At 34.1% G+C, this 11,187-nt stretch overlaps 1 protein-coding gene across 5 annotated transcripts; it reads right to left on the reverse strand.

Moving 5' to 3' along the window:
• Window positions 1–7,790: 7,790 nt before the first annotated feature.
• Window positions 7,791–10,827, reverse strand: LOC135584540 (single-stranded DNA-binding protein, mitochondrial-like). Of its 5 annotated transcripts, none has more exons than XM_065081427.1 (7): window positions 10,631–10,827; window positions 10,208–10,285; window positions 9,815–9,975; window positions 9,506–9,714; window positions 9,245–9,345; window positions 8,510–8,569; window positions 7,791–8,031 (listed from the first exon to the last, which is right to left on the reverse strand). In XM_065081427.1, the coding sequence occupies exons 2-7, from the start codon at window positions 10,281–10,283 to the stop codon at window positions 8,015–8,017; spliced, it is 624 nt and encodes a 207-aa protein (XP_064937499.1). In that variant the 5' UTR covers window positions 10,284–10,285; window positions 10,631–10,827; the 3' UTR covers window positions 7,791–8,014. The 5 variants fall into 5 exon arrangements, with proteins under 5 accessions (XP_064937499.1, XP_064937498.1, XP_064937496.1 ...); XM_065081426.1 differs by having other exon boundaries at window positions 10,208–10,301; window positions 10,631–10,791; XM_065081424.1 differs by having other exon boundaries at window positions 10,208–10,518; window positions 10,631–10,791.
• Between the last annotated feature and the right edge of the window lie 360 nt (window positions 10,828–11,187).

Genomic DNA, 11,187 nt, shown 5'->3' on the forward strand with positions numbered 1-11,187 from the left:
GCATGATGAACAAAAGCAATCAAATTATGATAAAAAAAAATTACAAGAGTGGAATTCAATGTCACTATTATAAAAAGTTTGGTCACATGAAAGCAGATTGCTGGAAAAGAGAAAAGCAAGCAAGTTATGTGAAGGAAAATGAAGAAAATAGTAAGTTGTTTATGACTCATTCACAAGTTTATGATATCTCAAATGATATTTGGTTTATGGATAGTGGATGTTCTAATCATATGTCAGGCATAAAATCAATATTTAAAGATATTGATAAAACTCACAAGTTGAAAATTAGACTTGGAGATAACAAGCAAATCCAAGTGGAAGGGAAAGGAACAATTGAGGTGAAGACAAATCAAGAGAAGGTAAAATACCTTGATAATGTTTTCTTTGTTCCTATTTTATCACATAACTTGTTGAGTACTAGATAATTGATAGATGATGGATATTCAGTTATATTTTATGATGGTTTATGCACTATTAAAGATAAAAAATCTGATTTGATTACAGTAAATATTTGCATAACGCAAAACAAGATGTTTCCACTTGATGTTTCAAATATTGAAAGGTATGCGCTTATCGCAACTCAAAAGAATGAGTCTAATTTATGACATTTAAGATACAAACACCTTAACATTAAGGGTTTCTGGTAGTTAAGTAAAAAAGGAATAGTTTTTGGATTGCCCAAGATTAATGCACTTGATTTATGTGAATGATGCATTTATGGCAAACAAAGTAAAAAACCATTTCATATTGAAAAAGCATAGAGAGCATCTAATTGTCTTGAATTAATTCATGCTGACTTATGTGGACCTATGAATACAAAATCATTTGGTGGAAGTCAATATTTTTTATTGTTTACTGATGATTATAGCCGCATGAGTTGGGTATATTTTCTGAAATTAAAATCTGAAACATTTGATAATTTTTGAAAGTTCAAGGCACTTGTAGAAAAGCAAAGTGGTAGACATATAAATATACTTCGGACAGATAGATATGGTGAATTTTTATCTAATGAATTTAATTTTTTTATGAAGAAAATGGTATTCATAGAGAATTGACGGCACCATATACACCGGAGCAAAATAGTGTAGTTGAACGTAAGAATCAAACTATCGTTGAAATGGCAAGAAGTTTGCTTAAAGGAAAACATCTTCCAAATCAGTTTTGGGAAGAAGTAGTTGCAAAAACAGTTTATTTGTTGAATATTTCACCAACAAAGGTTGTTATGAATCAAACTCCTTTTGAGGCTTGGTATGGTATAAAACCAAGTGTAAGCCATCTAAGAATTTTTGGCTGTATTGCTTATGCTTTTGTGAATTCACAAAATCATCATAAGCTTGATGAAAATTTTAAAAAATATATTTTAATTGGTTATTCCTTACAATCAAAAGCATATCGATTATATAATCCTATTACTGGCAAAGTTATTATTAATAAAATTATTGTGTTTGATGAAAGGGCAAGTTGAAATTGAGAGACCAATAAAGGTGGAACACAAATTCAGATTCCAACAAAACTAGACACTCCGCAGAATCAAATGACTGATCCCGCTCCAACAAGTTCAACGTCAACCTCACCTAATAGTAGTTCAAATTCTGATTCCTCGAATTAAACCCCTCTAAAAAATTTCATATCACTGACAGAAATTTATGACTCAACATTTGTTTTGTTTATTTCAGATCCAACAACTTTTAAGGAAGCAGTTGAAAAAGAGGAATAGAGAAAAGCAATGAAGGAGGAAATCAAGTCAATTGAAAAGAATGAAACTTGAAAGCTAATGGATCTACCGAAAGAAAAGAAAGCTATTGGATTAAAATGGGTGTTCAAAACAAAGTTTAATGTAGATAGAAGTATCCAAAAGCATAAGGCTCTACTTGTAGCAAAAGGATATTCACAGCAATAAGGTATTGATTTTGATAATACTTTTTCTCCGGTTACTAAATTCGAAACCGTGAGAACTTTCTTGGCTTTAGTTGCTCACTTGAGTTGGCCTATTTATCAATTTGATATGAAATCTATGTTTTTAAATGGAGATTTATACGAAGAGATTTTTGTTACTTAACCTGAAGGTTTTTTGGTTCAAGGACATGAAGAAAATGTGTATAAGCTAAGAAAAGCTCTTTATGGGCTTAAACAAGCTCCAAATGCATGGTATAATAAAATTGATTATTATTTTTATCAAAATGGATTTAAAAGGAGCAATAAGGAATCTACTCTTTATCTAAAGAAGGAAGGTGAACATAATATTCTAATGGTTTGCCTCTATATTGATGATATTATATATATGGGTTCATCTAACTCTTTTGTGATATAATTTAAAAAATATATTATGAACAAGTTTGAAATGTCAGATCTAGGTCTACTGTACTATTTTCTTGGGTTGGAAGTGAAGCAAGGATCAGATGAAATTTTTATTTTATAAAAAAAGTATATAATGGATCTACTCAAAAAATCTAATATGATTAATTACAAAATTACAGCAACATCCATGAATGTAAATGAGAAACTAAAACTTGAAGATGGTACATGTCTGACAAATGTAAGATATTATAGAAGTTTGGTTGGAGGTTTGATTTATCTAACTCATACTCGACCAGATATTACCTTCTCTGTTGGTGTAGTATCCAGGTTTATGCATAGCCCAAGCAAGCATCATCTCGGAGCTGTTAAAATAATTCTGCGTTATATTGCTGAAACTATAGATTATGGTATTTGGTATTCTCATAATTTTAAATGTAAATTATTTGGTTTCACTAATAGTAATTGGGTATGAGCTTTAGATAATAGAAAGAGTACTTCAGGCAATATTTTTAGCCTCGAATCGGGAGCTATATCTTGGAGTTCAAAAAAACAAGCAACAACTACGTTATCGACATCGGAAGCAGAATATGTAGTCGCAAAATCAGCAGCTTGTCAAGCAATATAACTTAGAAGACTTTTTAAATATTTTCATCAAGAATAAAAAGAAGCAACAGAAATATTTTATGACAACAAAGTCACAATTGCAATGACGAAGAATCCAACATTTCATGGAAGAACGAAGTATATAGAGATACACTATCATTTCATTCGGAATCTTATTGCAAGTGGAGCCATAGCAATAAAGTATTGTGGAACAGATGAGCAAGTTGCAGATATCCTCACCAAGTCACTTCCAGTTCAAAAGCATGTTTATTTCATGTCAAAAACCAGTGTATGTAACTATGATTCAAAGGGGAGTGTTAAGAATTGATTCATAGTAGTTATTTAGGTAGTTACCATGATCTAGATATTATAGGATAGTTTCAATAACTACCTCAATCATGGGTGACATGGTGATATGGATAGTTATCACTAGGTCTTATAAATAGGACCGTAGTTTATAAAGCAAGATAGAAGGTAGAATACACTTGAGAATATCTTGTAAGTATTTTATGTCAATCCTCTTATTTTAAATATTACATCAGTTTTCTTGAATCGAAAGAATTCTTTTTACTCGTATCGTGGTATTTTATTTTTTTCCTTACTTCTTCATCCCCAACAGATTCATCTCAAACATTTCAATATGAACAATGAAAGAAAAAGAAAAAAAATTCTTCCTGAACACAAAGTTTACTTACTTACTCCATGGATAACTTCAGATAAATTTTAACCAAAAACTTGCTTAATGTGCAATTGGTCTCATTAATAGTTTGAGGAGAAAGTCCTGTTTTCATGTTTTCAGCTATTCTGAAGTGGAAATATCATTAACCAACCTTCACTATTGCACTCCGTATTTGTGGCTGAAGCCCATGCAAATGGCTTGCCTCCAAAAGATTCTTGAAGCATAGGTCAGATAAGATACTTCTTGAGAGTAAATAAAGATTGATATAAAGATTGTTAAACAATTAGGATGATTAAAAATTGCAAAGACATCATGGAATCTGACCATGTAAACTATTTAGGATTGCATGAGAAAAAGACAAAATCAAGTCCCTGCTGGAGTCTACCAAACAGAGCATTTTGCATGAGAAAAGACCTTCATAAAAATAACTCCAAAATATTGAACTGAACTTTAGGCAATACTATGTGATGAATAAGATCACTAGCATCTTCTTGATGATCTTCTAATCAATGAAACATATCTAAATATAGTATGTACTAAGTCTTTTGCAGAAAGCTATAGTAGAATGCAATCAGTTCTGAACTTCCTTCTTTTTTCTCTCTGGACACAGGTTTTAGACCGATCTTCGAAGGATCAGCATGTTGTTAATTTAATTATTATATCAAAATGCAAACTTCATGAGATCAAATTCTGAGACCTCAGGTACTGACTCATGTAATCAGATAAAGACAGTTAATTCAATTATTAAGTTCAACTTGCAGGAAAGTGCAGTATCACATCCATAAACAAAGATATGAGAAAGTTTAAACCAAGGGATTAACCCATTGAATCCTAAAGTTGGCATGCAGTCTTCAACTCGTATACCAGAATTAAATTGCAGCCCACAGTCAAGACATTACTATTGAATGCCCTATTAGAATAACAAAAGTGAGATATGATGACTGAAAAGAAACTTGAGATAAAATAGGTATGCAGTTTGATGTCATTTTCAATCCCTACTGACCTACACCATTTTAAATTTGATGAGGTTGTGGTTATGCTTTTCCAAGTTACTCTCATCCTTCTTCCACTACACTAGAGGAAATAGGGATTGCATGAATTGAAATGGAACATTAAAAAACAGCAACTGGTTCTTTTCTCTCATCTTCATCACTCATTCAGTTCCTTTGTATTGTTTTCGTTTCATTTTTCAGAAGAACAATCTTGATGGAAAATGTAGCAGTAATCAAGTGTAGTGGTCTTTTTCTACATACAATTGTGAATTAGGGACCACACAAATCAATTTGCTGAAGAAGACCACTTGGTTGAGCTTTCTGCAGCTGTCTAATATCATAATAATTGAAATTATGAGCCAAAAACTTTATGCTGCATTTGCTCTGGTTCCCTGCAACAACTACTCTGCCGAGCATATCCATCGTTGTGATCATGTCAAGCAAGAACAGAAAATGTCATCACTGGTATAGAACGACATACCACCATATGCTAAGTGAGCACTATAACGGAATTGGATTTCTACTTCTTTGAAACAGTCATCAAAGATATCATTCGCCTTTTTAAAACACTTCGTGATATACTTGTGTTTGGTGCATGAATTCTTTTAATCACTTGCAGCTTTATGGAAAAGCTTTGTGAAGCTAATAACAGTTAATCTGAAGCATGTAGATAAACCACAAGTAATTATAGAAATGGGACCAAGAATTGCAGTTAAATTTAAAGCTTTAAACTATTCTTTTGGGAAGAAGAAAACATATTAAATAGCCTCAGCACCATAACACGGACCACCAAAATGCATAAGCTTTAAACTATACATTTTCTCTGCATGGCATCAACAATAGATTTCATGACTATGACATGAAGATTAGTCTTCCACAGTCAAGTAATATATTATTAGATTAGATGAGCTTATTAAGCAATTTTTGGTGCCAGAAGAACATAATTAAGGCCTCATCCAAATAGCTTACTGGGCTAGTAGGCTATTCAGATCATAATAATTTGGCATCAGTGCCACAAAGACATTTTAAGGATCATAATCTTTTGACTATCATAAATAAATTTGAAGGTTCCAAGTATGAATTGCACTCTTCTTAAAAAAGCATGAAGTGCTATTTCATGTGGATAAAAAGGATTGCGCCATCAAAAACATGCATGTGGATGTGAGAGAGGTAGATGTTATTACAATGATATGGATCATATGGCAGATCCTAGTGTAATCAGGCAAATGATTGGAAGTGAGAAATCAATCGAGGTTTGGTTGAGTTAGTAAAGTAGTCCCATGTTTGGAAGAGCAGGAGCATATGGATGGTATCCCACAATCAATGCCAACCAATATATCTACCAATGTCCTGTACATTGATGAGGAAATCCAAACAAACATCCATGTGAGCAATCATCCATCCATGGAAAAAACTAGAAGAGTTAGGAGATAACTAATCCATAATTTAGGAAGAAAACAAAAGATTTGATGAAGCTCAGCCATTACTTCTTCTCTCAAGTTGGTGACTTCTCAGGTCATGACTCTCCAAAGAGGAGGCAAGCATGATATGATAATGAGGGAGGTTCTCCTAATGGCACACACACTGTTGTTCCTTAAAAAGGCATGCTATGAAACAAGACCACCATGAAAACAGACACAAAGAAGGGATGTGTTTGGAGATGAACACACAAATAAAGCATATGGGGTTAACTTGGTGACAATGCTGTTTTAGCTCATAAGGTTAACTTATATGTTTTCTTTCTCTAGTTTCTATCTGATAAATTTTTGTCTTGATTTCTAGTAGAAGATGTGGCAAATATGGTTCAAACTTCATGCAGAATGTAAAAAAATTGCATACTTAATAGGAGTTTCTTCTTTAAAGAAGAGCCAGAATAGAGCAATATACTTGCAGATTGCTGTGAATAACATATGATACTTATTATCAGCAATCTTCTGATGTTTATGTTGTTACTAAAGTGGGAAGAAGACAAGTGATTTTGGGTAAAAGAGAGAACTATATTTCCCAACCTCTCCATTGTTTGTTTTTTTGTTGTTGTTATTATTATTATTATTATTATCATTATTATTGCAAAGGGTAAGATTCGAAAGTGAAATTCTGAGTACACGGTCTTACGATAAATTGTCAAAAACTTTACCACCTAAACAAAACAGCACCTTCAAGATCAAAAAATTGCAAAGAAAACTCATCCCCTATTTCAATTTGATGCAAGGAAAAGGCCAACCAAACCTTGTCTCATGTCCCACCGCAGAACATGGAGGAGCACACTGTTCCTCCATCCATAAAAGCTCGTCCTTCCCTTCCAAGCCCACCACTCACAGCACCACCTCACACGTCACTGGTGCAGAGGATAGCAATAGAAGGAATGTAGGTTCGAATCAGTGAAGTGGGCGTGCTGTGGGCTACGAGAGGACTGCACCGAGGACTACATAAGCAGCGTGAAGGCGAGCTTTGACGGCGAATGGCTCTGCGCGGGCTCTGCTGCGAAGCGGTGAGGAGGAGGTAAGCAGTAATGGCGTGGTGGAGGAGGGCAATTAGGCTCACATGTCCTTCTGCAGCAAGATGAAGACGAGCCCAGCGATCAGGGTGGCTGATGGCATGAGGCAGATGCTGAGGAGGAGGTCGGCTGCCGGCGGAGTCCGCAGCATCATCGCCGACTGTTTCTGTTTCTTGTGGATTCTGCTTATATATATATATATATATATATATATATATATATATATATATATATATATATATATATATATATATATATATATATATATATATATATATATATATATTTATTTATTTATTTATTTATTTATATATATATATATTTATTTATTTATATATTTATACAAATATATATCCCCGAAGCGATGCTTTCGATCTCCTGACGTGAAGTCAAAGTGATCGAGTTTAGATAGAAGAAAAAGAGAAAATATTGATAGTCAAAATCCTGGTAATTTATAATTAAAAAATATTTTTTGAATTAGAGACGACCGAAAGAATATTATCTATTGAAACAACTGTTGAAGTGTAACAAATATTATCATTTTGTATTATGTTGATGTCTATATGTCAGGTTGAAAAAGGATTTTGTCGTTCTAACAATGTTTTAAGATTTACTACACATTGAGCCAAAATAAAACCTCTTTTTCTTCGTAATCAAATGGAAGACTCTTATTACCAACATAAACTTCAAGGTGTAAAATAAATAATTGAGAAAAGGCTGCTTGAAGAAGACTTCTAAAATCAAAGATATCAAAACCACACTAAAAAGTTCTACATCATTTTAGTGAATAGACATGCTCAAGAACACACCTTGGACGATCCTTCTTAGCAATAAAGAAAATAACAAAGTTAGAACTTGCATTGTTTGGCGATCACTACAAGTGTATGACTGCAACACACTTGGTCTGAAGCTACGAGCAGGTAAAACGCATCTCAAGTAACACGCTCAAAACAATCCATCCCCTGCAACCAAAGATGAAATTGGCAACAATTAGTGAATATTTAGTTGGTGGTAGGAAAAGAACATTGATTTAAGAACCTCTCTCTAGTTACGATGATCATTAAGTACATTTTTAGATCAACTTCTAAATTGTGCGGATGCTTTACTTGAAAACCAATACTTCTCTTCGTGCCTCGTCTTCCTAAAATTTCTAGTTAATGCATTCTACATTGAGACTGAATGAGACATTTTCATTAAAGTAGTAGTGGACCTTGTCAGCCCTCAAAATCTTGAGAACATCTAAGGCATTGTTTTGTAAGGAAAATAACAAATATTAACAATATAATCAGATGTGTTCACATAGATATATCCACATAATGTACTCAGCCATTACATGTTTTACTTAGCTACTAAAATTAGCTACTATGTCATGAAATGTCAATTTAGAAAGAGGCCAAAGGCAGACTATTCCAATCAAAAACAAGGCACAGAAATACTTACGCAGTCCTTCCAAAGATATTCTAGCAGTGCTATCCCCCGACTTAATCAAGCAAACCTTTCCTGCAACCAAAATGCATGACTGATATTGGTTATTAAGATGAACCACCGTGAAACATATTGATCAGCACAAGAATATATGAAAAACTAACATTTAGAGAACTGTACGAATTATCCTCAAACTCACAATTCAAGGAAAAAAAATTGCAAATCAAGGAAAAAAATACAATCCCTCAAAAAAGGCAGCCTAGTGCATGAGGATCCCAAAAAGCATAAGTTTTGGACTTTTGGGGAGGGTCAATGGACAGAACATTACCTCTGCAAGGGACAAGTTGTTACCATGACTTGAACATTGGTCATATAAGTTACAGAAAGCAACCTTACCTTGACATAAATAAAATCTATGTTATTCCATCAGAAATCATACTGATATCATTATCATGACCTGAAAATCTAAACTTATTATATTTGTCATATAAAATGATACTGATATTACAGCATACAAGATACTACATAACCAGATGGATTATGACCGCATGTGAATTTTGAAATTCATCTGATATTCTATCTCAGAGAAATCCCTGCTGAGTCCAATTTATTTTTATGAAATAATCCAAGCTCAAACAATTGTTTATTAAGTTCACTTTCTGACAGACTCAAGTTAAAAGAAAAATGAAATAGGTCCATCAATGGAACAACCAAATTAAACAACAGTACATAAAAGGATGATTGACGTACCATCACGGCGCACACAGATTTCAGGTATATTTTTCACTTGGCCAGTGATGTTGTCATTGTAGACTCTGGTCTCAATATCACCCTCAACAAAAACAGCAGAGCTGAAACAAAGTAGCAAATATAGATACAACTCATGAATACCAAAGGTTAACAACTATAATACTGATTGGGAAGCATGAAATCATGTTCATGTTGAAGAACTTCCACAAGAAAATAGAATCACAGAAAAATTGATTTGCTTAGTGTGAAAAAATTGCATACTTCTTCACCAACTGTTGAACAGCATATGCCCCAAGCTGGTCATTATGAACAGCAATTCGGTGCCACTGAGCTGGTCTTGGCAAATGCTCAGCACCAGTGATTCTTTGGTCAAACATACCACCTGTTCCAACCGTAAATATGGTCACTGTCTTGCCATTCCTTAGTATCTTTTGTACAGGAGCTTGACCAATTTTTCCACAAATAATTGCCTATATGGAGAAACATAGATGTTAAGAAGAATTAAAATTAAAAAAATCGCATTTTACATGTGATAAAAATGTAGCAAAATTCTAAAGTTGCCAATGATACCTTATGCACACCTCTGAAGCCCCAGCCCCTCATGGGGTCTACACCTTGTGGTTCCAACTCTTTCTTGTCTTCGATAAATTCATCATCCTCAATTCCAATCTTCTCCTCATTCTCATCAGATGATATGGTTGAAAAACATGCCTGGGAACCTCTATAGAGGCCTGTAAGTATAAAAAGTTCAAGACTGCTTCCCAAACACAAAATATGTATGTGAGGATTCTTGTTATAATTTCTTTTTCAGGTGCTTGAACAATGCACTTCCAACTAGAGCATAATCGCTAATAAGTTTCGTAAGCTAGGGAACAAAATTGCAACGAATAGTAACTTTCATCGATAGGCATTGAAACACAGAAATGAAAATTGCAAAACATACTTTTACTAGAATCAGATTACCTAGTGGAAAGCTCGGTTGCCCTAAACCTTCCTTCAGATGCTTAAGGACTCCCCATCTCAATAAGCCCACCTTCATATCTGAGCTGAAGAGAAACTAAACAGAACGTGACAATATCCCTTATCGCAGAAAGGCATGCAGCACCATTTCCTACTTGTATCTTTTCTTTTCTCGCATTAGTGTGAATATAGTAAAGAATTCTGAATCGAGAAGACACCAGTTGTTACTTGAACAAGTAAAGGACAAGTATTATGACCAAGCTTCTCTCAGTCATTCCATCAAACAATTGATAAGCACCAACTCTGAAATCACACTGGAAACGAATTCCGAACTAAAGGCATTTTGTCATACATGTAGAAGGCAAGAAGAAAGAAATCCCGAATGATTTATCTTTACAAACTAGTAGTAGGAGTAGTAGTAGTTACCTGCAAGCGTCTCCTTTTCACGTCGAGGGAATCGAGGTTGGGATCGAAAGAGGTCAACGAAGTAGGAAGAGCGCGGCGGCTTTATGACGAAGCGGTGTCGATTGGGGCAAGCGAAAAGTGCGCAGGAGCCGTCTATTTTGAATTGGACGGCGCAGATTAGCCGAAATTTCGGGACGAGGACAAGGTTGCCCGCAGTGGGTGCGTATATATATTGGATATAAGGTTACTTAGGTGAGTAAATTAGGTGAGTATCCGATTTTTTGAATATTTGGATTTATTTGATTCAATTAAGTTGAATTTGGATATGTGGCTTTGAAAATACAGATAGAAAAATAGATAACCGATTCGAAATATCAAAATGATTAATGGAGTTCATATCCAATTTGGATATATCTGATTAAAATGATCGATCTTATGCAGCGAAAAGAAGCAATCATTTTTTTATGCTGCGTCTCCATTGGTCATATAACAAATCACTTCATACAGCTTTGTTCTGATTCATGTCCAAAACAACTTTGACATGTCACTACTTATCAAGCATTTTCTCACGCCATCTT

This window comes from Musa acuminata, chromosome BXJ1-8 (genome assembly GCF_036884655.1).
Source record: "Musa acuminata AAA Group cultivar baxijiao chromosome BXJ1-8, Cavendish_Baxijiao_AAA, whole genome shotgun sequence".
Lineage (NCBI taxonomy): Eukaryota > Viridiplantae > Streptophyta > Magnoliopsida > Zingiberales > Musaceae > Musa > Musa acuminata.

Excerpts from the sequence above, each read along its gene's own strand:
- LOC135584540 (XM_065081427.1), bottom strand. The coding sequence starts at position 10,283 with ATGAAGGTGGGCTTATTGAGATGGGGAGTCCTTAAGCATCTGAAGGAA. Across the intron at positions 9,346-9,505 it reads GTTCAACAGTTGGTGAAGAA|CTCTGCTGTTTTTGTTGAGG; the intron begins GTATGCAATTTT and ends ACTTTGTTTCAG. Across the intron at positions 8,570-9,244 it reads AATCTGTGTGCGCCGTGATG|GAAAGGTTTGCTTGATTAAG; the intron begins GTACGTCAATCA and ends TTTTGGTTGCAG.